This window comes from Mycteria americana, chromosome Z (assembly GCF_035582795.1).
Source record: "Mycteria americana isolate JAX WOST 10 ecotype Jacksonville Zoo and Gardens chromosome Z, USCA_MyAme_1.0, whole genome shotgun sequence".
In the NCBI taxonomy this organism is placed as follows: domain Eukaryota; kingdom Metazoa; phylum Chordata; class Aves; order Ciconiiformes; family Ciconiidae; genus Mycteria; species Mycteria americana.
In genome coordinates, this window is record NC_134396.1 from 31774120 (window position 1) to 31800199 (window position 26080).

Sequence of the window (26080 nt, forward strand, 5' to 3'; positions counted from 1 at the left end):
TAGTTATCATAATTGTACTTAAATTCCAGTGGAAGCAATGTTTTATTGCTTACTTCATGAAGTACAGGTCCTGCAATCTTAATGTTGAAATCAAGCTCAGACTCCTCCTGTGATACTTTTTAACTTCCTTCCATTTGTTGCTGAGGTCTTTCGTTCACTGAAATGTAGTATCACCAAATTTCTGAACATCATGCATGGGTGAAAACTCTTCTTATTTGGAAGCAATGGTAGGAATTCTCTGACTTTCCTGGTGTTTTCTCATGATTGCTTATTAAAGTAGCTACAGTAAGCCTGCTAAGAAGAGGTACAGTTCTGATATCTGGAAAATGATGACAGAGTATTTTCTTTCAAAGAAAGAATGATAAAAGAGCAAAGATCGTCACATACATATATCTGACAGACAAAACATAAAGTAGAATGAATTTAAATGGCTTTATTGGAATTAATCTGAGCCAAAATGAACCCATTATAGCACTAAGACAACCTCACTTATACCAGTAAGACTTTTTCTTTGCCTTTAATGGAGAAACATCCAGACACGGATGTATAGCAAGTTTACATTACAAGTGTGGCAGACAGTAAAAATCGTCTTTAAGTATCGCAAGTCCATGGTGTATATTTCAGTCTACTGATTGCTTTTTGTCCTGTCACGCCACAAGTACAAAAAAAGAGTGAAAGTAGGGTCTTGGTATCATGGGTTTTGGAGACTGCCTAACACTATGGAAGGGGAGGCTATAAATGGCATGGGCACAGAGCAAGGAGTGTTTTTCTTCCACTACCAGCTTCTTAGCACTGATAATCTAAATACGATCCTAGCTGTGCTTTATGACTTAAATGTATGTAATGATCAAATAGTTTGCTACTTGCAGTTCAGATTTGCATGCAGTTTTATTTACATGAATCTGAACCTCAACTGTTATTGAGATTTTCTTTTTTTTTTTGAAAAACAAATTTATAGGAAAAATCCACTGCTTTCCATAAGTGTAAGAAGAAATCGAAAGAGGATATGAACTTTGGAGAGAACTATGAGTCATCTGGCTTTATCTACCCCTATAACGACCTCCTGGTTTGGGCAGTATTAATGAGAAGGCAGAAGATGGCAATGTTCTTCTGGCAGCATGGAGAGGAAGCCATGGTCAAAGCCGTTGTGGCTTGCAAACTCTACAGGGCGATGGCACATGAAGCTAAACAGAGCAACATGGTGGATGACACTTCAGAAGAACTCAAGAAGTACTCAAGGTATGAGTTGTCCCTTCACTTCAGTTAATAAAGTTCTACAGTGCTTAGAATGGTTCGATATTTTCCTAATGCACTAAGAGTTTGTAAGGTTAGTGGTGCCATGGACTACGGAATGTAAAAGAAATATTTTCAGCTGCCCACTATTCATATTATATAATGGAGCCATGTATTAGCGTGCAATCTGGTCAAGAGTTAAAGGAAAGCTATTAGCATGTTATCTAGTTGCATATTTGAAAATTAAAATATAGGTGAGTAATTTGTGGCTCACTGTCTGCTAAATGGTCAAGTGGAAGATTGAAATTTCCCTTACAGCTTCCCTTCCAGTTCAACTTGTTAAAAAGCCATATGGTACATATGTGTGGTGATGAGCAAACTAAAATTAGTGCTTAAATGCTACTCTGTGTAAGACCTAAAGAAAAATGTATGCTGAAATAACTGACTGAATAAAAAATGAAGTAGACCAAGAATGTTCTTCAAGTTTGTAGTTTCATATTAGTGTTTTCTGGTAGTTTTTCTTGTTAATGACATATTGTATGCTTTGTAGACATCATGCCTCAGATTCAGAGTACGATAAGATGTGCTGTCTTGTTTTGCATGCAGCTCCAAAGCTTAATTTAACGGAAGGTGTATCTTCCTTGAGGAGTCTTCCCTACAGAGATGCTTAAGAAGCAGTGTAAAAGAAGAGGCTTTTGCAACTGCCTGCAATGCTTGCCCACAGTGGTGATGAGTCTGTTGTTGAAGGAAATACACAGAACTTCGTAGGGTCCATTTTGATCGTTGAGTGAGATTAAGAACAAAACAAAAAAATAGAAAACAGGATGACCCTAAACCTTCTGATTAGGACTAAAAAGTTAGATTTACTCCCCAAATTATTTTTCACTAGATATATTGATAATGCAATAGGAAAAATGGGAGGAGGCATACTTGCTGAGATTGTTAGCTGAGCTTTAGTTACTGGAGTTTTCAAACCAACCTCTTTGCAGCAGCGATTCTGAGTTTTGACTGACCCCAGTTATATTGACTGTTAATTCCTTTCTGCTCTAGGGAATTTGGGCAGCTTGCCTTAGATGTGCTGGAGAAGGCATTCAAACAAAATGAGCAGATGGCCATGAAGTTGCTGACCTATGAACTGAAAAATTGGAGCAACTCAACTTGCTTAAAACTAGCAGTGTCTGTGGGGCTGCGGCCTTTCGTATCGCATACTTGCACACAGATGCTGCTGACTGATATGTGGATGGGACGCCTGAAGATGCGGAAGAACTCCTGGTTTAAGGTAACATCACTCTAGGTTTTTCTGAGCATTTAGATGCTGTTTAGATGCTTTATACCTGTCTTTGTGGTTATGAATGTGTCTAACGCAGCTTCAGACAGATGTGCTTAAGCATGGATTGGAATGTGCACATCTGGGAGAGAAAAGAAAGGCAGGGAGGGAAGACAGTACTTGCTTCTGTTTTAATTCTTTGCAAAAGCAGCTGTGGGATGACATTAGGAGAATGCATTCTGTGAGGTTTTTTTTGCTGTTCCCATTCTCTCAACGCCCTTCAGTCTCTCCCCACCTCCTCTCACTGCCCCGCATTGCTGGTTCTCCAGCACAGCTGCTGATGGGAGGAATGCCCTCCGGACATAGGGAGCAGTACCTAAAGTAACCCAGATACTATGACACTCTTCAAAGCCACAAAACAGTCAAGAGCAACACACTTTTTTGGAGGCTGTAGGAGTGTGATACAGAGATTTCCTGCACCAGTGGCTCCCTCCCAGGCCAGTGGAATTGCACTGGGTTTGTGCTGGCACCATGCATGGCTGACTGTGGCCTCAGGTCTATGCTGTCACTGCTGAATTAATTTCCTGAATCTTGTGTCTCTCTTTTAGGTCATTATGAGTATTCTCCTGCCTCCCACCATCTTGATGCTGGAGTTTAAAAGCAAGGCAGAAATGTCTCATGTGCCTCAGTCTCAAGACTTCCACCAGTTCACATGGTATCATGGGGATCAGAGCCCAACCAGCTCTAAAGACGCCTTGTCTCTGGTTAGTCTGTGATGATCAGTCATTTGTGTGTTAGAGTCTGTCTGTTTACCACAGTATAATCCTGAGGAGTGAGGAGAAGGTGATGAGCTGGAAGCGTTGGGGCCCAAGTCTCAAGAAGTAGGGGTTTGATCCCTTGTTTGGATACAGTCTGAAGTGACCTTGCACAAGTCACTTCATCTGTCCTGGGTGTTGCTTCTCTACTGGTCATAATGAGAAAATCCTTCCCAAACTCACAGAATTATAATGAGATTATAATTATTTATCGGTTACACAGGTATTTTAGGGCATAAAGTCTTATTTAAGCTGCAGATAAATACCTACGTAATCTTGTATACCAAGTAATCTAAGAGTGGTTTCGTATCATACACAAAATCACATCCATAAAACTCAATTCAGGTTGCCCAGTCGAGCTGTCCAAAGCAAGGAAACAGCAGAACTGGGGCAGTCCAGGTCCCATCCTCTTCAATTCACTCCTTCCTCCCACTCTGCCTGGCCAGCAGCCTCTGCCCCTCATCTCAGCCACAGCCTCTCCCCCTCTCCATGTCCATCCTTTGCTCTTAGTGTCTGCTTGAGATTTTGTTTCCTGAATTACATCCTAGCCCTTCCAGAGGTCTAGCTCCTGCCCTCCTTGTTGGAAAACAGGGTATCTCTACTTCTGCATCGCTTGAGCCTAGCAGAGACGCCATTTAAAGCACAAGAGAAACACTGTGCTTTTGATTTAGTCACCTGAACTGAGTGCTGAAACACTCTGCAGGGACCTGTGGTTGCGCAAAAGTCCTTCTTAGGCCCGTCTGTGGAGAGTCTCCAGCATAAGTGAAGTCTTCGCCTTTTAAGATCTGAATTACCCCAGACTTCTGCTAAGCAGAATTGCCTGTCTTTCTTTTTCTCATTCTCCACAAAGCATTCCTGGAACTGAAAATTTCCAAAAGGTTTCAGTCTGAGGTAGACAGCAGACACAGAGAGTTTCGATCCAAAAGGATAAATGTTGGTGAGGTGCTAACCAATGACAACAGGATTGAAAATTGAGAGCTGTAAGGCAATTTTTTTTGCTCTGCTCTGCTTATCTTACAGCAGATAAGCACTGTGGATTTCTTGGGACCTTCTCAGTTAACTTTCAATTTGTGTAAAATAATAGAGAGTGGATTGTCATTGAGGGCTTTCCCAGCAGCATGGTAAGCCTTTCGATGCCATGCTTGTGTTTTCTTTCTCTGATGCAGAAAAATGCTTGAAGCCGTTATCTCCTGCAGTGCCTGTCTAGTATAGTCAGTTCAAAAATGCTTTTTATGGGTATCATAAGTAACAGCTATGATACAGAGGACGGGCCAATTGTGATTATTTGCAAAAGGACTACCCCGGCAGTCTGGTAGACGGCAACACAGCAATGTGCGTAAGCACTTTTCGGACCTGCCTCAGGCAGCACTGCTTCCTCCCTGTCCTAGCAATAAGCTTAACTTCGGATTTTATCTAATATAGAGTGTTGTTTAAAACAAAAGGCTGAGCTACCACTTTTTCTTAAATACCCTGATATGAAATGTTATAGAAAAATGTACAGAAAATTTCAGCAGTGTACATGTGCCATATAGACCATCTGTCACACACAGTCATAAATTCCAGTGACCTGCTGCAGCTGCAGATTGCACTCTTTCATGGGACTCTCTCCTTCACCATGGAGGATCTGATGTTAACACATTGGGATGATTCTGTGTATCAAATTCTCTGGTTTAGCACTTTTCTGAGTCAAATGTGGTGAAAAAGAAATCAGTTTTCCCCGATAACCCAAGGAAATGTTGTGTAGTAGGGATAAATATGTCACATAAAAAGTGCTATACTGCAGATGTCTAGTAGCAGTTTTAGCATTGATATTAGCCAAGGCAATTGGCCAGCGTTGAAACAAAACTGAACAAGGTAGTTTTGGTTCCCTCAGCCTTGCCCAACTATTAGCTATTTATAGTTCCCCCAGGCCTCTCTCCTTCATCTCTGAAAACTCCTTTCAGCACCTTCTGGTTTTGTAAGTTGCCCACTGCTGTGTGTCTGCAGCTCTTGGGCTTCAGCGGCAATCAGATATTTGTATTTCAGAGGGGTACTTGGACAAGTGTCAAACTCTGGATACAGAATCAAGTGTGTTTGCTTTTTTGTTTTTTGTTTGTTTGTTTTTATTTTACTGAAGGTAATAAAGAAGTTACCTGTATTTTTTGTAGAAAGATCTTTGTAAGAGAGTACTTATTTCATCCTCATCTTCTAATCAGGCATACAATACATCAAAAATAGTAAATAGATTCTGTATTTAGAATTTCACTGTCTTGACATATTCTGTGCAACTGTATACATGAGAGGAAATGTGATGCTTATTCCCTTATTTCAGAATGTGCTACAGTTGGCAGTGGAGTTCTAGCTAACACAGTTATGTCATATTGGGAGTTGTTATTGATCTGTATTTTGCAGACGGGGAAAGCGAGACACAGAGTGATTAAGTGACTTTACTTAAAGACTTAAAGAAATGTGTGGCAGAAATAGGAGTGGATTCAGGTCTGCTGACACCCGGTCCACTGCCTGTATTCATAAGAGCAAACTCTAAATGCGTATTTATAGTGGAAAAGTATGCATGTTAATTATTGCAAATGAGATGGTTGTAACCAGACAAAATCAAATTACAGTAATGGTTTGTATATTCAGAACAAAGCTTAAATGTTTGTGCCTGTCCTCCCTCTAACATGACACAACCTTTGCAATCATAGACCATGGTTACTTACTTTTAAAATGCTGTTTCCTTTTAAAGAAGGATTATGATGTGGAGAAGGTTGCTCAGAAGTCTGATGAAAGCCAAGTAGACGGTGGACAAGGAAACCTGCCTAGCACTAGAAAAATCTATGAGTTCTACAACGCACCAATTGTCAAGTTCTGGTTTCACACGGTTGGTCATCACTCTAGAACTTGGATTGCGAAAACCCGCCTTTGATCCTTCAAATACCACTTGATGCTGCTTTTACTTTGCCTAGCATGGATTTGCAGCCACTTAGTGGTGGGAGTGGGTGGGAAGACATTTGAATATTTCTCTCACAATTAAGTGAAAAGTTTTTCTGCTAAAATCATGCAGCTGCATTAAAAAAAAAAAAAAAAAGAACAAAAAAACAATTATAAGGAACTAAAGAAAAACCGAGCACAGCTTTTTACAGTCCTTAATTACACATGTAGAGATAGATTTGCAGCTGGCCTTAAATACCTTAAATACCTCACAGATATTCCTGTCCCTCTCTTTAGGAACTGTTTCTGAAGGAGTGAATATTAATCTGTAGGAGATCATTTGCTATAGAGAAATATGCATTTATTAAATCAATTTTAGTAACTAACCTTGTGTCAATAGAGCTTTGGATATTTAAGATCAGGCTGCCTGTTGGGTCAGACCACCATGTACATAAACTGTTACTCCTTTAACAGGCTGTCATTAGGTGCTTTATAGGTTGTTGATCTATTATCTCAGATACATTTATAGCGTGTTCTGGTACCTTTAAAATATGTGCTTTCCACCTGATACTGGTCTTCCTGTGTTTTGGAAGGCACTGATTAACCAGCAGTGATTTCACATAGCTTTGAGAATTGTTATTTGCTCCTACAGAGGGTTAGGAAAAAAGCATAGCACGGTCTTTACATTCGAATAATGGTGTGCAGATAAAATAGTCTGTCTCATATATGGGTTTGGGATCTAGGTGAACATGCGCTGCAATAGTTTGTCTTCTGCTCCCATTTTTTCAGCACTAAAGCACCAATTTCCAAATGATGTTTAAGTATATTCCCATAAAAAATACTTTGGAGAACTGGAGGAAAGATTTTGGGCTCAAAAATCTGATACTGCCCCAGTATTTTGAATACATATAGTCAGGCTAATCACCTGTTAATATGTGCAGAAATTTGTTGGGAGATTTTTGTGCATATGGATTATATACAGTGTGTTTTGTAGATGGCGTACATGGCGTTTCTCATGCTTTTCACTTACACTGTGTTGGTGAAGATGGAACCAAGACCGAGCGTGCAAGAGTGGCTTGTTATCATTTATATTTTCAGCACTGCTATTGAAAAAGTCAGGGAGGTAAGCTTTTCCATTCACCCTTCTCATCTGTAGAGGATATATTATAAGCCAGCGAATAGCGTAAAGTGAAGAATGCCAAATCCTGCATTCTTTTTGTAGAGAATTTAGGAGAGGAAAGAATTATACAGGGTATTTATTTCTGAGAAGTCTTTTATTTGAAGACCAGTACTTGGGCTTTGAAAGTGCATCTTAAAGTTTGTCCTTATATTTCTATTTTTCTGGGTAAAGCCAGTGGTAATGTGCAGGTTGCTTGAGAGCGATTGTGCTGAATTGAGATTTGGAGCCCCAGTGTAGGCACCTGTTTCTTAATTTTTTTGAGCGGATCATTAGATTTCTTATAACAAATATGGAATTTGTTTTTAGATACTTACTTTGAGTGTGGATATTGTTATCCATTAATAGGTGTTATGTGTAGAATAATCTATGGCTCTCCATCAAGTCTAACTGACCCTCTACAAATAAAACTGGAAAGAAGCCACCATCAACTTTTAATGCTGGATTCATAGAGCATGGATAAATGATATTCCAATCAAAATTAATCACAATTATTTGCAGTTGATTAGATCTGATTCAGATTATATTCTGAACATAAATTGCACTCCAAACCTGAGGCTGGGGACGAATGCAACTATGTGTTTCCCAAGTTATTGTATCTGATCGGACATATCTTCACTGTATAATTGGCACATAATAAACAATAGTAGGGTGAATTGTCTTTTATATGACATTTGAAATGCTGTACTTTTAGAGGAATAAAACTGCAAAAAAGCAGGCACAGTTCTGAGTGAAGGATGCTCTTACAACAGATCACTCAGAAGACTGGGATATCAGTATGAGAGATGTGAAGGATTTCAAAGGGTAGCAGAAATTCTGGGAATATATTGAAGCTTGGATAAACATACAAGTTCTGTGGCTGCATGAGATGAAATTGAAAAAATCTACACAAGGATTGTCTAGCTGAGAAAAAAATTGAATGTGAAATAGCAGGTACTTTGGAAATCACTGTTGTGCTGTTGCATCATGTTGATGGTGGACAGTGGAAACATCAGCTCTTCTTTCTAGTGTTAACATTCACTGGAGGCTTTGAAATTCATGTCTTCTACTTGATTTTCTTTGTCCATGTACTAGTTCTGGTCTGCTGGCAAAGACTTTGTAGGACACTGTGTCTTACACGTGCAGCTAATTAATTGCTGAGGGCCTTGTTATATATAACTGTAAACCTCTATTTCTCTAGATTGTATCAACTAATTGTTAAAGCCTTAGGCCCTGATCCTGCAACTAGTTCCTCATGTGAGTTAGTCCAACTGAATTGAGTAGGATCACTTGTTTACATTAATGTGTTCATATGCGTAAATTCTTGCAGGATCAGGGCGTAACTTTTAAAAATCTCTCCTTTGCTTGGTACTTATCAGTGTGATCTTACATAGCACTGCATAATTGGCCTCACTTGTGCAATGTGCAAAGGTTTTATTTATGGCCTCCCAAAGATTCCACTTCACACATTTGCTCAGTGAAGCTTAAAATCCCTTTGGGGCACCTCACAGTTCAAGGAGTGAACATTTCATTCTTTACCTTGCTAGTTGCCAGCACTCCTTTTTTTAGCATGTCCTTGGTGGAATACAAGGATCTTTCTTTATATTTTCAGTCTGAAATAAAAAGCATTAGTTATTTTCCCATCAGCAAGGTTAGGTTGGTACTTTCCATGACTTAGGGGCTTTTGAAAGGGCTGTTTGAGGTCATGACCATTCCTCTAGAAAATGCTCGTTAATTTATAATGATACGTATGCATAACAGTTCTGTACTGGCTGCTCTTTTCTGCTGAGGAACATGCTCTTTAGTGAATGGGTTCAGGCTCAGAAGCCGTTTTTCCTTAGGAAGAGATATCCTATTTGGTGTGGCATACTTGAGCAATACGACACTATAGATTTAGTACAAACCTCATTAATGGTGAATGGCAATATGCAGTACATGGGCTGGCAAAAAAAAAAAAAAAGAAAAGAAAAAAATGATACATTCCAAAATATCATGAAACAGTTCAGACAGAAAAGGTTAAAGAATGTATCTGTGATTTTAATGGAATTTTGTTGGTATTTTTTTTCCCACATTCTACTCAGGTATTTATCTCAGAACCTGGAAAATTCCGCCAAAAAGTGAAGGTGTGGATTTATGAATACTGGAATTTTACTGATTCTATAGCTATCATCCTGTTTATGATTGGTTTTGGCTTGCGCTGGTCCGACCCCCCTGTTCAAACTGCAGGGAGGCTACTTTACTGCTTGGATATAATATTTTGGTATACTCGGCTCCTTGATCTTTTTGCTGTGAATCAGCATGCTGGCCCATACCTGACAATGATTGGGAAAATGGTAAGTATTATGCTTTGGAGCAATATTTTTGTAGTTAAGGCATCTATTGAGGAATGTGTAAAGGTCAGAAGTGACAGAAAAGAATGATGATCAAAGGAGGGGTCACCTAATAATTCATAGTGAATGTATTACCTGTAAATACCATGTCTTTTTCTGTTTGTGAGTTGACCATAATCAGATTTCAATTCTCTCTAATTTATTCATTATTTGAATTTATTCACAAAAGCCATTTTTGCTTTGTTCCTTAGAGAAGGGTTGCATTTGAGCTGAGTTTCTGATCCAGCTTGATAATAGGAGGAGGAAAAATCACTGTCTCTTGCAGATGGGCTCACTACTATAGATAATTCCCCTACCTCTTGGAAACTATCTCATTATTATTTTACATTTTGATTCAAATAATTATATCCCATTTTAGCAGGCAAAATTTCTCTGAGATCAAAGTTAATTTTTTTTCTCGTTTGGTATAAGAACTGCTGCTGAACTGCTGCCTAGTCTTGAGGGACATCTGCAGATTCCCACTGTAATTTCCCTCAGTTATTGGGAACTATCTTATTAATACTTTTATATTCTGTCTTGCATAGTAATTCCAATTCCATGTTAGAAGGCAAAATCATTTTCACTGCTATTTCTTGCTCTCAGTTTGGAAGAAATACCACCGAGGAAAACCACCATCATAAGGTCTCTGCATTTTTGAAATCTTGCTTAAGATCTTAAAAGGGACTTGAGAGGCAAGTAGGACTTGTGGCCTTTTTGGTCCAGGATGACTTTAACCTCTGTAAAATACTTGGGTAGTCCAGGTCATAGAAATAAAATATTTTTATTTCCTCCTGCATATTAGATTATTAGCCCTGCTTTTTTATTCTGATTTGTAAAAGCAGTGATTGATACTCTTCCCTAAAATGTATGTCTCCTTTACATATAATTAACACAGCTAATTCTTTCATGTGAACATGTCTTCCAGACAGCAAACATGTTCTATATTGTGGTCATGATGGCCATAGTCCTGTTGAGTTTCGGAGTGTCACGAAAGGCAATCCTTTCACCAGAGGAGCCTCCTTCTTGGACTCTGGCACGAGATATTGTATTTCAGCCGTACTGGATGATGTTTGGTGAGGTCTATGCTGGAGAAATAGATGGTAAGTAATTTTCATACTACAGCTCAACAGCTTAAATTTAATATGTGCAGAAGGATGTCCACTTTGGGCTACTAGAGTTTTGACCACATATTGAGTCTATTCTTTCTCAAACAATTTTGATTCCAGTATACGTCCTTAATGAGTAATGCTGCATGAATAAAGGTGAGAATACTAGTTTCTTTGTTAAAAATAAAGATTAAGCTTTAAAACCTTCAAATTTAGCTTTTCAAATGAAGTATATTGCAAAGTTCAGAGCAAAGCACATAGGAACTAATACTAAGCTAGTTCATGTTCAGAGGATCTGGCAGTGAAATGAATTTCCAATTAGGCAAACCCAAAGCTGCTGATCATTTGGAGAAAAGTCTACAAAGTTGCCTTAAAGGAAGAAGGAACAAAGGGGAAACAAAAAAGGAAAAATAAGAAAGAAAAATTATTTTTCACCATAGTAAGAGTTACCTGGCATCATTCTTAAACAGATAAACCAGTTGAACATAGGAAAAATAGAACCAATCAATGTAAATAGGAAAAATATTATATCTTGATTATGGCTTTGACCTTGTCTCAGTAAGAGAGAAGAACCAGGCACTCCAGGAGGTATTTCAGCAGTACAGATGGAAGGCACTCTCATGCTGCTAAGTGATGGGTACAAGTAAGACAGTCCCTAAAATAGAAAAGCAAGTGTGCAGATAGATACAGATATTTAAGATACATAGTTCAGCATAAGACCTGGTTCATTAAAATAATTTAAGATGTTGCATCATCCATTATTATTGCTGAAACAGTCACATGATGGCTATGTATTTTGGTTATATAAGTCAAAATTCTTTAAATGAAAGCACACTGTTAAGTTTCACAGTTTAATCCATTTAATCATTTATTAATGCTAAACCTTTAGAAATTTGACACTTGCCAAATAAAGCTATGATTTCTCTAATGACTCTTTATGCTGTGGAATATGTCCTGAATTTAGGCTGCTGCCTTATAAATGTGTTTAAAATTTCCTCCAAGGTGTAAAATTTGATTAAAAATTATAAAGACTGGAATGTATTTATTTTGACCATTTAAAAACATTAAGAGGGATCCCTTAATTTCTGATTTGTTGCTTCATCTCACAAATATTCATAGCCATATATTCTTTTGCACATGAGTTAATGTGGTCTTACTGAAGCTCTAAAGGAATAACACTCCAGTACTGATAAAGCAGCCTTTGCTCTGTATCCTTTCCACAGTGGAGTCAGTGAAAGCTTTGCTTTAAGGATCAAAGATTTGTATTTCAGTTTACTTGAATGTGTGTCATCTCCCAGATACATTTCAGCTGCATCATTTTCCCCCTTAACAAAAAGTCGGCATGACTGGCATAAGAACTGAAATATATGAAATGGTGTCTGCAGCTTCTGCATTGCAATGGAAACTATGGGGCAGTAGTATCATGAAGAGGTCTCAGATGTCCTTTACATGGAGGTAGACTTTTTAGTTGGAAATTTAGTAATGTATCTCCGTGAAAATAATGAAGAGTATTCTGTTTCTTGCTGGGGCAAATGAGGAGCACATGCCATTGCTGTGCTCTGCTCTGATTTCCATGCCAATCATGCTCTATATGTCCTTCACTTTCAGTCTGCGAAACCAATGAAGACTGTCCTCCTGGCTCCTTCCTCACACCGTTCCTCCAAGCTGTCTACCTCTTTGTGCAGTACATCATCATGGTCAACTTGCTTATTGCTTTCTTTAAGTAGGTACCATGGTATATTGCTGCAAAAGCAAAAGCAACAGCAACTAATAGATGTTCTGCCAACACTTCCACAAAAGCCCTTCTCCAAAAAGGCCCCAGCAGGGGCATGTTGGTGGTTGTTACCCCATCTTTCATGGGGGTCTGGTGAATAAAAAAGAATGGTGTAAGCAAGAGGGTGGGAAGAAGGGGATGGTGAGCAGACACCTAAACTCTTTTGCCATGTAAACAGAATCTGACTTTGAAAGTGGACAACTCCAGTTGGCAAACAAGCAACAGTAATTCAGCTCTGAAGTAATTTGTCCTTTGTTCCTAAAAGTTGTATTTGTTGTGCTGAGAGCCTATATAATGTTTGTCATAGGGTAGCCCAAATTTTAAATTGGCAGATAAGTGGAGAAGGTATTCAAGGGCAGAGGATAATGACTTTGTAGGAGCATGCTCCTCCTTTAGGAAATAATTTGAAAATTCCTGTTGTTTGGTGCAGTTTGGTATGTTCTAGACTGAAATCTAACTGTAGTGTTTTTAATTATCTACTTTTTAATGTCTGATGCCAGAGGACGAAGGGTCTTTGTAGTAATTCTATAGTAATTTGTAGTAATTCTATAGTAATTAATCAGTGTCTTTATAGTAATTCTACCCTTTCAAGTTTTGACAGGGAAACCCTTGTAGTGGATCAAGTTCTGTAGAATATTAGTAAAGAGCAGTCTAACCCAAGTAGTTAATTATTTTTTCCTAGAGTTCTAATATTTCTGGGGAAGAAAAAGTCAGCTGTAGGTTAAAAAAATTTCAAATGAAGAAATGTACTGATTAATATTCAAGAAAACGGAACGATCAAAACTTGTTCTATTCCCACTTCCAATTAGAAATCTCTTTTCTGAAATTGTGGCAAGGCATCAATTTTTTTTTTAATACACAGCTGTGAAATTTGAATTATTTCTAGATTTAAACCTTCAGCAATGATGATATGTTAAATCTTCTGCCTAGTGATTTCATTGTTCCAGAAGTGGGACCGAAAATGGGTACGAGGACTATATTTAATTACAATCCCAGAAGCAAAGCTGATGTTTTTGTGATTATATGCTGGGTGTGTAAGTACGATGGTGCAACTGAAATTACAGGGCCAGAAACCACAAAGCTGCTTTCCTGTACTTGGGTCTACGATAGTAGATACAGGAAATTATTCAGTGCAACAACAGTCATGATTAGTAACATCACAGCTCCAAAGAGTACCCTGCAGAAGAATTGCTCATGTAGGTGCCTCTTGCAGCAAGTGTTTTGTTTAGGGGCAGTGCACTGAAGAGCAGCAGAACTGTTTTGTTAACACTCTTTCCTTAGCCTGACTCTTACATTTAATCCAGTCCAAAGAGGCAGACAATGTTGAATTCTCAGTTAGGCTATGTATTAAAGTTTAAATAATCTGGCTGAGATTTCAAAGCGACTTCAGGGATTTTTTTTGCCCAGTTCCCATTAATGTGAATGGGAATTGGATCTCCAAATCCGTTAGGCAGCTTTGAAGATCTCATTCTCAGTGCACTAGCTGCAGGCACATGCTGCTGCTTTGTTAAATGAAAGTTGCTAAGCTGATTTACCTCACTGGAGGGATGGGACTTTTCTTCAGTGTCAAATTAGATCTGTAGACAAGCATCTTGTGCTGTATTGGGAGTATTCCTCACAGGAGCCCTCCTTCTTCCTCTGTCTCTTCTCAGTAATGTTTATTATGATTTGAAATCCATATCGAACAAGCTCTGGAAGTACAACCGGTACCGCTACATTATGACCTATCATGAGAAGCCATGGCTGCCTCCACCTTTCATCCTTCTGAGCCACATTGGACTTCTGATAAACCGCATCTTCCACCATCGGCCTCCAAACGAGCTGGATCAAGAGGAGGGTGACGTTGGACTAAGTAAGCAGAGCTAAGCTGGGGACCAAAAGGAATAGCTGATGAGGAATGTTTTGCCAGGCTCCCATCACTTTGTAGCTCAGTTCCTCCTCCTACAAAAAAAAAAAAGAAAGGAAGTTCTTTGGGTAGGAGGCTGTTTTTATTTGCAAAACTGAATTTAACCTGCCTGTCTGAGAACTCTTGTAGGAAAAGTGACTAGGGGAACGCTTTGCTTTGTATTTGGCTTTTGCTGTGCTACATACTGTGCATCAGTGAAGTTACATCACAACTCTGAGCTGAAATACAGTGACAGCAGGTTTTTCTGTAAGATAGAATAGCCTTATTTTGAAAGTAAACTATACTGGAGGTATACATTTCTGTACATTTGTCCTGAAAAGACCAGCAATTCCTTTTTAATTGCCCAGGGAAAGTAGCCACAGAGCCTGAGGACGGAGGAGATCCAGTGATGGCAGATGCAGAGAAAGAGCATAGGGGCCTCCCACCTCCTCACTGCCTCCTTCCCTTTGTGCACTGGCTCATCACTGCACCTTAATCCCACCTCCTTCGCCCTTCCCAACCTGGACTTCTCCATCCCAGGGTCCTTCCTAGTGCCTCTTTAAGGCAATGCCGGTTCCCTGTCCCACTGTCGGCAACTCCTGCAGCTCTGCCAGGAGCAGCCCTAGCCATTGCGGGGAGGGAACCACAAGATGCTGGGATGGGAATGAATGCTCAGTAGTGGGGCTTGGTGGTTGGTGGGATGAGGCTGGGGAATGGGGAGGAGGAGACACTGCTGGCTGTAACCTTATCTAAGAAAACTTGGGGGAATATTAGCACATAGTATTATACAGCCTCATCCTTTTTGATGCAATGTACATCCTTGATGCCTGTTAAGAGAGGTGAGCAGACCCTGCCTAGGTTATGCTTCACTTAGGATTTTCTCTGCTGAACGTGAATCCCTGAAGATATCTGGCACACTCACAGGTGGTTACAAAGTTAAAAAATGGGCTTAACTAATCAATGCTGAGCTGCTTTACTGCTGCTCCCAGGCTCAGCTCCTCCATCATGACTGGGTACATCAGCCTGCCTTTGAAGTACCACTTCTTATTTTATATGCATGCATAGTATAAGTCACTGACGTAGCATGGAGGGTGTCTTACTTGTAAGATGCATTAGGCACAAGGAAAACTGAAACTGCTTAGCACATCTAAAAGTCCTTGGATAGACGAGGGCTCATGCCTTGCCTACACGTCTCTCAGAAGGAGACTTTTTTCCTCTTTATATACCTTTGTGTCCCTTTTCTATATGCCTATGCATCGCTTGGTAAGTTTCTTCTACTTAAATTTTGGTGTGGTTATAATTAACTGGTTTTAGCAATGAGGATCCAGTGCCACCCTGTGGAAAATCAATGAAAATACTAAGATACAGAGAGTAAAATCTTGCAGGCAAGAACACAGATGCGTTAGGGGGCCTAGGAAGTGATCAAGTCTCATTCGAAGTGAGGGGGGACCCCAGAATGCTGTGGGGGGCTTCCCTGCTGAGCTGTGCATTGCAGCCGAGTACTACATGCTTGTAGCAAACACTGCCGTGTCGCTTGGCACAGATACCCCTCTAGCAAGTACGGTGAGGACCCTGGTAGGTAAAAAAGGAAAGGAAAAACGAGCTTGGAAGATGTGGAATTTGGATCAGAGAAGCAGCTTTCCACCGTATGCATTTCTTCATGCTGACTTATAATCAATCTGCTCTCTCAGGAGTCTTGGTGTGCTAGCAGAAGGGCATCATGAGCAGCCCAAGCTGTGGAGTTTTAAACTTTTGAATGTGTTCGTTTTCACCCAGTAATCTCACTTAATGTTTTATACATATGAACATGTGAAGCAATTAGGTGAAAAAAAGCTTTGTAGCTTTGAATACCTGAAACGACTGTAATGGTTATACACGACTAGTCCTAAATGAATGCCTGGACCAAATTATAGTGAAATCTTTGTAAGTCTTACATATCTATATCTAAGTCTTGTGAGTCACACATATATAACAAAATACAGGAAAAATTTTGGGAGAAAATACATCTCTGTGAGCAGCCATTTGGGTATGTACTTTTGAGGCTTTAAAAGGGAGTGCACTGGAATTTTTGGCAATGTGGTTTTGCTCCCTGTCTAATGAAAGATAACAAACACATTTACATGTATTTGGCATGTTGAGTCTTTATACGTAAGCCCAAGTTCATGGAGTTAGGTCTGATTCATTCTTGTCAAGGGAGGGGGAGGAAACATGTTCTGACAGTTTTCTTTTTTTCTCATGGGTGCTTATAAACAATTGCATTTGTCAGCATGCTTCATACCAACTCCTACCTCCTTTGTTCAGAGCTGTACCTGAGTGATGAGGAGTTAAAGAAACTACATGACTTCGAGGAACAGTGTGTGGAAAAATATTTTCATGAGAAGAATGAAAGCCTGAGTTCCAGTGACAGTGAAAGGATCCGTCTGACAACAGAAAGGTGTGTTTTCCTGCAGATTTGTGCTCTTTGTGTACATTTGTCGTCTAAAAAGACTGATAAGCTAATGCTTTTGGAACAGGTTATGGCCACTGTGAACGTGAGGAGCAATAACACACAGAGGCCTTGCTAATTTGATGGAAATGTAATGTATCTGTTTGAGCTGCATGGCAGGCCTGTCTGGGAAGCCTTGCTGACAGAATTGCATCCCCAGATGTGTGCAGTGTGCAGGTGGTTAAAGGGGTACAGCAAGGTGTTGCTCAGTTTCACTTTTGCAGACCAGGTAGCACCACGAAAACATGCCAGAGTATGGCATACAATACATATTTTTGTTTAAAGGCTTAGCAGTGTAGGAACGCTGTGAGAGTGTTGCTTGTGTTTGAGTGTAGCCGCTGTTTACAGAAATAACCGTATAACCATTGTAGCATTATCTGCCCTGTAGTGTCTTGGTTTGCAAAATGTCAATACACAACTGTCAACGGGGTTTCAAAACTCTCAGTATTGGCCTAATTTAGCTTTCTATTGAAATCAATGGCAAAGCTGCCATTAGGTTTAATGGGAAGAGTTAAAGAAAGTGAGCACTATGAAAAGTCTTACTGAATGCCAATACTGATCTCATCTAATAAATTTGTTTTGCCTAGAGAAAGATAGCCTCTTAATCTTTGCCTGTTCATAATCTTATTTTCTGCATACTAAAACAAAACACATAAGCAAAATGAATGTCCCCTGTAAAAGAAATAAAATAAGTAGCTTTGTTCAAAAGCTGCAGAATCGATTACAGCAAGAAGATTTCATTTAGTGGATAAATATAGTGGATAAATCTGGAAAGGAATTTTTTTCTGAGTGCAAAGGTGAAACACACTTCACAGCACTGCGTAACTTTAATACAAGAAATTAATTACATGAATAAAATATTTTGGAACACTCGTCTTTGATTTTATTCAGCTATTGGTTAAATACTACATCTTGTAGTTACTCAGTGACAAAGGAAAGGAGCAACTTCTGCATATTGCCTGCAGCTAGTTTATCATTGTCTTAGTGATAGAGCACCAGAGAGAGTATCTTCGGGAATCGTGAAGATAATGATTTGGTTAAAATGATATCATTCCAGGCCAAGAAGTTCTTGCACTGTTCACTGGGGATTTGAAGACCATAAAAAAAGGCTTTGCTTTTTGGGCAGCTGAATTTTACCTGAAGATAACTGATGGCATCAGACATACAGAATCTGTTCCCAGAGGCCAAATACGTTGTTGGGAAGACCCTTTTCCCAGCAGTCTCCCGTATTTGCGAAATGCAAGAGTATCTGTAGGTTTGTGTGAGCCTTGTCCTTCTCATGCTTGCACAAGAAATGTGGAAATGCAGGATGACTGGCTGACAAGAAGTATACTTTACAGCATTTTACATTTACAGCAATAGCCAATGCAGCATTTCCAAAGCTGTGTCCTGCTGTCCATGGTTTAGTAGTTCTATGGCAGGGAATGCACATTAGTAGTAAAATAGCAGTTTTTAAAATAGATACTCCTTGAGCAAAAAGCCTGTTTCCTTAAAAGTAACTGGCTGTTAGCCCAATAATCTGAATGACACGTTGTAAGTCTGGATGGGTTCTGCCAAATACAGATATTCATGGGAATGGAAGTCACCACTAAAAAAAAAAAAAAGGGCAATTTGGAACACTGCCTTTTTGAAATCTGTTAATGGCTTCCTTCATCATCTGGCAAACAGAAGTAAAGATCTATGTTTCGGTATTTTAATTACCTTTTCTTTTTCCACCTAGAGTGGAGGAGACATTTCTGCAGCTTAAAGAAGTGCATGAGAAGGTATTTTATATCAAGGAGTCTTTACTCTCCCTGGACAGCCAGTTAGGACATTTGCAAGACCTGTCTGCCTTGACAGTGGACATCCTGAAAGTGCTTTCAGCTGTAGACACCTTGCAGGTGGAAGAAGCCTTCCTGGCTGACACAAAACATCGAACCTGTAGGAAGCTGCCCCATAGCTGGAGCAATGTGCTATATTCCAAGACTTTGAGCAGCCTGGAGTGTTTGTATGACAAGAAGTACCACTACTACAGCATGCCACCCTCCCTCTTACGGAGCTTGGTAAGGAGTCAGTGGCCATCAGAGTGCAAAGACCACGTATTGAGGACTGAGAGTAACAAGGTGGTAGAAGACAGCTCTCGAAAGATAGAAATAGAAAGTGACACGCTCACTTCGGGAGTCTCCTCTGAGACTAAGTCAACCCCTAGATATGGACAATTTTTGCTGGTTCCCCCTGGCCATCAGGGAGGGTCTTTCTCTGAGGATGTCACCTTAAATTTGTCCTTTTTGAGCACTCCTGCCAAGTACAGGGACAATGCATTCAGAGATGAACTGCAAAGCAGCATTGTGGTGCAGCAGAACTTGCGGAGTGTCAGCCTCATTGGAAAAGAGCCAGAAGATTATCAATGGAGCCAGAGAGACTTTGTTACTCATTTGCCGTCAGAAAAGACTAACACTGTAGGTGCTGATCATCCTCTTGGTCTCCAGCCATCGCTGGATATTGAAGAGAGTGAAGCACCATCCTGTGATGACAGGGAAGAAACTGAAGGTGGTTATGTGAACTGGGGATTCTCTGAAGGTGATGAAAAAGGGATTTTCAGCTCAGGGAAGAAACAAAAGAAGGCCCTGTGCATACATTCCACCTATAACAGTGACTGCAATTGCACGGGTAGTCCTCCCAGGCACGTCCAGATAAGAGAATCAAAGTCCTTCTCCTACAACTCCGACAGGTCACGTCACAGCAGCATCATCTCTCAGAACAAGCTAAAACGCAGCACCTCCTTCTGGATCAGCCCACTCTGGAGGGACTGGAGTTTCTGCAGGAGCAACAGTTTACAGTCCCCTAAGAAAGAGAAAAGAGGGAAAACCTGCAAGGCCATAGGTGGTAATTATAAAACACTACACCTGTACAGTATCTTTTACTGGGGAGCACAAGACATTGTAAAAATGTTTCCTTTGCACCCTGGAGGTATTAGCTGCAGTTGAGGGTAGTAGCAGAGAGGAGAGTAGTAACAGTAGAGGAGAGTCCAGAGTTACTCCTTCACTTTCTTTATGCTGGGTCTGACTGCTGTAGGGAATTTCTGAAGTGTGCCTGGTATCCAAGCTGCACCACACTTGTGTGTCAGCCACCCTGATTCTCCCCATCTCATGGGATCCCTATGGCTGTGGCTACACAGCCGGGGTGACAGAGGGACTGTGCTCACTCTGGGGAAGTCTCCTGCCCTGGGGATGCAATGCAAGAGTTGCAGGAGCCAAAATAAATTACACAATCCCTAAGAGATACATTAGCAGTATCACAGGTTGGATGGATGCATGGAGAATGAAGAGGTATACATTTTTATAGCCAGTTTAAAACCCTCCCTGTCCACCACCAAATTTGCTTACCAACAGTTAAAATATAGCAGATTCCAGTTCTAAGTATGAATAGTATGAGATGATGGATAACATTTGTTGTTTTATATCTTGTGATGGTGCACATCTTTGCACTGAACTGCATGAGTATTGGCTTTGGGTGTCACAAGTCTTTCTCAGCTTTCTTTGGAGATCTGCCAACTCTCAGTCTTATCAGATCTTCTCTTAGTAAATAAAAGCTCTGTAGCTTAATGGTGTTTTTTGACTGTTTCCCACAGAGTCTTTACCATCCAGTGAGCTGCACCACAGTGAGGCAACAAAAACAAAAGAACAAAACAGAGACAGAAAGTCTGGGAGAGGAAAGAAGAATCAAAAACCCCTTCAGGTGCCGGTACGTGCAGATGTGAGAGAATCACATATCCCATAGCTGTCCTTTTAATTCATTAAGAGCAGTTCTGCATTGTGGCTTAGTTGAAAATGTATACATTTAAAACGCTACACACAAATTGGGGCGTCTTTTTTGTGTGTCTGGCCTTGGTTTAATTTCCCTTTTGTTTGAATGTGTGGGATTTCAGTTTTGAATGTGTTGAAGTCTGTGGACTTTGCTACATAGTATACCAGGGGTGTTATTGATTTTAGACAGAAAGGAATCAGTCCTTGCACTTCAGCTGGCAGGAGGACTTGGGGAGGCTTCATAGGGTCTAGGGTAGACTGAAGGAGTGGTGAGCCACATACAGGCGGTGTGCAACTGTAAACAAGCAAGCCAGGCCTCGTAATGTTGTCTCCTGCCTACAAGAGTCCCGCAGCGTTTTCTCGGAATCCATCAAACATTTAGCACGTTGCAGGCAGCGTACTGATTATGTCATATGTATGGGCAACTTCTGTAACTGTATGTATGTGCACATATATAAAAACCTATTTATAAAGTTATAAAGAGATTCCCAGGATCTTTGTCAGCTGGAAAGAGTTATCTCTGTTTAATGAGATGAAAGCTGAAGACTGATTTGTTTACATAAGATGCTCAGGTCAGCAACAGATCTTAGACTTGAACTTTGAGACCTAATACCCCTCAAGGTATTCTGAGGGACTTTGAATGTTGTTTTAAAAAGCTGTAGTGCCAGATCTTTCATCAGTAGTATTTACTAGACAAAAGCAATATGTCTTCTGCAACTTGTAACAAAAATGGGAAAATCTGTTTCGCAGTTGGGAGCGAGTTCAGTCATTGGCACTTCAGTGATGCTCTGACAGGCCACGTCATAGGCTGTCAGAGGAACTGCAGAGGTGCTAGTCATCCTGTAAATCGAGTGTCGTTTTGTCTGTGTCTTGCCAGGTGATTAGAGTGGATGGTTGTCCCCAGAACACCCAAGTGAGCTCAGAGCCCGCAGAGATCAATGTCTGGGATGAGCAAGAGAAACACAGCAAGAACTGGCTCACTGTGTCTAATTTCAGTCAGCTAAGTATGTGATATTTTGCAGATGGTGAAATTCAGAACAGCTTTTAAAAAGAAGCAGTAAATAAAAATTCACAAATTCAAAGTGTCATCCATCACTTTCACCTCATGGCATAATTTTTACGGAATTAGAATTAGATTGCAGGCACACATGATTTGGTTATTTGCTGTGTCATTGCAGAGGCAAAAGGGGCATAGGTTGGATGGAAGGTCAGTTAAATCTTTCTGGGAGTTCTGCCTGACTCACTTGGGAGATAGTAGAGTACTAATCCTCAGGAATAAGTGGGAAGCAAGGAGGATGATATCCTTGTCTCCTCTCCTAGGTGTCTTATAAAGTGGCATCCTGGCTAACTGCAAAAATAAACTCTCTTGTGAATTTCTCAGGGCATTTACACTCAGAGGCAGTGCTGCTATACTGTACCTGCTGGCAGATCCTCTGCATGCATTATTCATTACTCATTGCTCAGAAACACATCCTCCAAAGGGAAGAAATGAATTCTGTATTGTTTCTGTGGGAATGAGAAGGGAGTGGCATTCTTACTCTTCTTTTAGTAATTCTCCAGCTCTTTCATTCTCAGAAACCATTTGCATAGTTCATCTTATCTTTCAGCTTTGCTGTGATGCAGCTCACTGGCTTCATCCTGCGAGCTGCTGGGAGAAGCACCAGGGAACGCTGTGACTCAGCACAGCATGGTCTGAGAAGGGCTGCGCTCCTCCAAAATCTGCTGACAGAGAATGAAAACAGTCTGTTTTAACCCTATGAAATCCTGCTATTGCTTTTATAGCCCATTACGCGTTTGCTGGGGCAATATGGTATATAGGTGTTTATTTTATAGCACTGCATAGGTGTTTAGTTTGTAGCAGCAGAGCTGTTCATTTACACTCTGGAAATAGCTGACGCCTGCTCTTTTGGCTAGGTTTGGAACGTCTCAGTTACATGCACCAGAAAATGAAAAATCAAGACATCGGTAGGCATACCATACCATTCTGTGATTACCTGAGGCATTCTCGAGAGGTAAGACCTGAGATTACACATCCTAGTCCGTAGTTTTGGTGGGATGAGCCCAGGGCTGATGTTCCTGGACTTGCCACTATAGGTTCTTTGTCATGAAATACCTCTTGAGACATGAGAACCTTTGTTGTCTGCTGGCATAGTGCATGTGTTTGAGTAAATGAATAATTTAACAGCTGTTAACACTCTATTAAGATTATTGAAGTAGGATATTAAATAATTGAATCACGGAGTGGTTCTGAGTATGAAGAGGTTGGTCAGAAATGACGCGTGTGTTGATGTTTCATTAGGCAATGAGTGAGCGCACAGCTTGGTCTTGAACCTGTGGGCAGAATTGGTCAGCAGAGTGAGGTAAATTTTGGGAAGTTAGCTACATAGGCCTTAGTCTATCACACAGAGATAGTTATTTCTTGCAAAGTGGGAGTTAAATATTGGTAATAATAGCAAAGCTTAGATTTCTTAACCACTGGCTTATAAACACCATATCTTATTATTTATCAGAATTAATTTGCAGCTCCATAATTTAAAGGTGCTCTGCCTGTGTAAATCAACATAGGCTCATTGACTTTGATGGAGCTAGACCAATTTATATTTCCTGAAGACTGGGGGCAGGAATGTGGATTATAGAAACTTCTATCTGTTTTAAAATGGTGTAGCTAATGGAAGAAAATATATCTTTTTACTACATTGTGTAGGGGTATCTCAGAGGTATGAAAGGAAATTAAGAACAAATTAAGAAAAGAAACTGTGAAATAATCCTTTCCTCTTCCTTTTTCAACAGCACCCTTCCTTGCCTGTTTTACTTATAGCACTCTTCATTATTAAAATGGTGGTCTTCAAAAGCCTAGCTTATTTTTCACTGTAAATGCTATGAGTTGCCTTTTTTTTTTTTTAAGGAATAAAAATAAACCAGATAGTTTCAGATCTGCTGTTCTGAGTGCTGTAGAATTTGCATCCCAAATACCAGCAAAGAGAGCTCAAATCTAAATTTTAAAAATGGCATTTTTTTTTATGAAAGAGTGGAGAGAGAGAGAGAGAAATAGAAATAACTTTACTGATTTTGTATTCTGTAAAACCTGAGCTTGGAGTCTAAATCAGTGAATCTTTGAAATGTGAAACATGGGGTCAGACAAGCAAACTAAAGGTACAGTCAGGGAAACTGTGTGAAGGAACCAAATAACCTGGTGTTTCAAGACTCATATTAAGATGTCTTGGGTAAAACTCAAGGGTGGATTTTTAAAGTTCTCAGAAAAATTCCACTGATTACAGCAGGATTGGAGTTAGGCCAAAACTAGTCAATTCCAGAACGCCAACTTAAAATTATTTATTCTTTCAATACACAGCCTCCAAGACGCACTGAGTTGCTGTGCCTCTTCTTAAATCCTGTCTGGGTTATGAGAGTTTGTGTCTGCTTAATGAGATTATCGCTGAGATGTAACAATGTTGCTGCATCCAACTGTTCTGCTTGGAGTATGATATATTTTAAAGAAATGTACTTCCTGAAGTGGTGCCTCTCAGATTTACCCATTGAACACCAATGGTTCAGAAATCCCTCCTGATGGGTAGCGGGGAGCAAAGCAAGGGTGTGTGTAGGAAGGTTTTGGTTTTGTCAAAGATTTTTTCATCTGCAAAGCAAGCTACAAGGTAAAAATATGAGTAAAGTAAAAAAATTGTGTGTAAAGTTTCAGATAATATTCAAAGCTGAATTTTAGTTAATTTATCTTTAAACTTTGTTGTCTTTGAACTTTTTTGGGGGGCTCTGTTTCTTTTGAGGATTGAAATCTTCCTGACTACTATTAGAAGAATAATCCCCTTTCTGACTTGCACGTTAGTGGGACCCAGCTGGCCCAATTTTCCCTAATATGGCTGGAAGTTTAAAAGACTATTTGAGTACTTCTTTAACTATAACATCTGGAAAATATGTGATCTAAATATCACTGGAACACTGCTCAGTCTGTTACCTTCTTCTGTTACAGAGGTTTAGGGTGCATTTTATTTTCAACAACTCTAAGGCCTATCCCTAAATTGGAATTTTCCAATATAAAGAGAGTTCTCTAAAACTGTCCATATTAGAAGACCTTTAACATGCTTTTGTGAGTATATTGAGGTATAGGTGGGTACCTGAGTATTTTATTCAAATGTATGGAGACAGCATGGAAAACTGTAATGTTAGCAAATTAGTTCCATTTTAGTGTAGATATGGCGATGCTGTGATTCACCTGCCTGTCAGTGTCATTATTCGTGCTACCAATAAACATAACAATAAGTGTTTTCAAAATTGTACCTTTCTGAGTTGCACAGTGTGTATATGACAGTGATGTGCAGATTTTACCAGTAAAAGTATCTGTCTTCTTTACAGGATTTGAGTAATAGCATATTTGGAAGCACCAAGAAAAGTAATCTGAACAGGAACTCCTCGTATGTATTATTAGTATATTAAGATATTCATCACATGCTTTTAGAAAGAGACTTCTATACTTTCTGCAGGTTTCCACTTCAGTTCTGCAATATACTTAGGATGAGAAATTTATGTGAAATGAAGAGTTAAGGCAATTTAGTCTATTTAAGTTTCTTTAAAGGAAGCCTTTTTAATGGAGCTATAGGAGATCCATTTAAACAAAGTGTATAATTTTAGATGGAATAGACACCTCTTTTTATTCTAACAATAGTACAATTTTCTAATTCAATCACTAAGATCACCACAGCATCTTTAACTAGCCATTATTCCAATCTAGTGAGCATGAAAAGTTGCTTTTGCTGTGCAAATTGCATGTTTCCTTTTTTAATAATCAAAATACCAGCAGCTCCTGAAAGCTTCTCTCATTCTCTGATTAATCTCTTTCGTACTGAGTCTGCACATTTACAAAACATTTAGCTTGGTTTTCTTAATGGATTTTCAATAGTTATTAAGCTTTGATTATATTTAGTGAAAGTATACTGATTTCGAAAGTGTTTTCAATTTTATTGTGGGATTTTTTGCCTTTTTCTTTTCCAGCTTGGTTGATCATTATCTTAATATTGGGGGTATTTTTTCCACATGTGGTGGTGTCTCTATATTCCTTTTCCTTTTCTTTCTTATTTTCATCAATTTCTTTTGTATCTCTCTTACTTATTAACACTGTGGATGTAATATATAAAAGACATTAGAAAGCTGTCACATCCTCTGTGATTTCACCGTGGGAAGAGGAAAAAAGATACTGTGTTTTTTACCCATCCTGTGGTTAGGGTTTTTTTTTGTTTTTTGTTTTTTTTTTTTTACCCAGTCATTTATAGGCAGTAGGCAAAC

At 39.6% G+C, this 26080-nt stretch overlaps 1 protein-coding gene across 1 annotated transcript in view; it reads left to right on the plus strand.

The window, feature by feature from the left end:
* The window catches only part of TRPM6 (transient receptor potential cation channel subfamily M member 6), an 86875-nt gene that overhangs the window by 43090 nt on the left and 17705 nt on the right, over positions 1 to 26080 (plus strand). The window contains exons 16-30 of the mRNA XM_075488622.1: positions 959 to 1239; positions 2284 to 2512; positions 3109 to 3264; positions 6041 to 6175; positions 7220 to 7348; positions 9463 to 9714; positions 10676 to 10850; positions 12465 to 12579; positions 14283 to 14482; positions 16817 to 16949; positions 18721 to 19865; positions 20611 to 20723; positions 21663 to 21789; positions 22700 to 22797; positions 25154 to 25212. Of these exons, the coding sequence (XP_075344737.1) occupies positions 959 to 1239; positions 2284 to 2512; positions 3109 to 3264; positions 6041 to 6175; positions 7220 to 7348; positions 9463 to 9714; positions 10676 to 10850; positions 12465 to 12579; positions 14283 to 14482; positions 16817 to 16949; positions 18721 to 19865; positions 20611 to 20723; positions 21663 to 21789; positions 22700 to 22797; positions 25154 to 25212 (3347 nt within the window). The remainder of the gene's footprint in view (positions 1 to 958; positions 1240 to 2283; positions 2513 to 3108; positions 3265 to 6040; positions 6176 to 7219; positions 7349 to 9462; positions 9715 to 10675; positions 10851 to 12464; positions 12580 to 14282; positions 14483 to 16816; positions 16950 to 18720; positions 19866 to 20610; positions 20724 to 21662; positions 21790 to 22699; positions 22798 to 25153; positions 25213 to 26080) is intronic.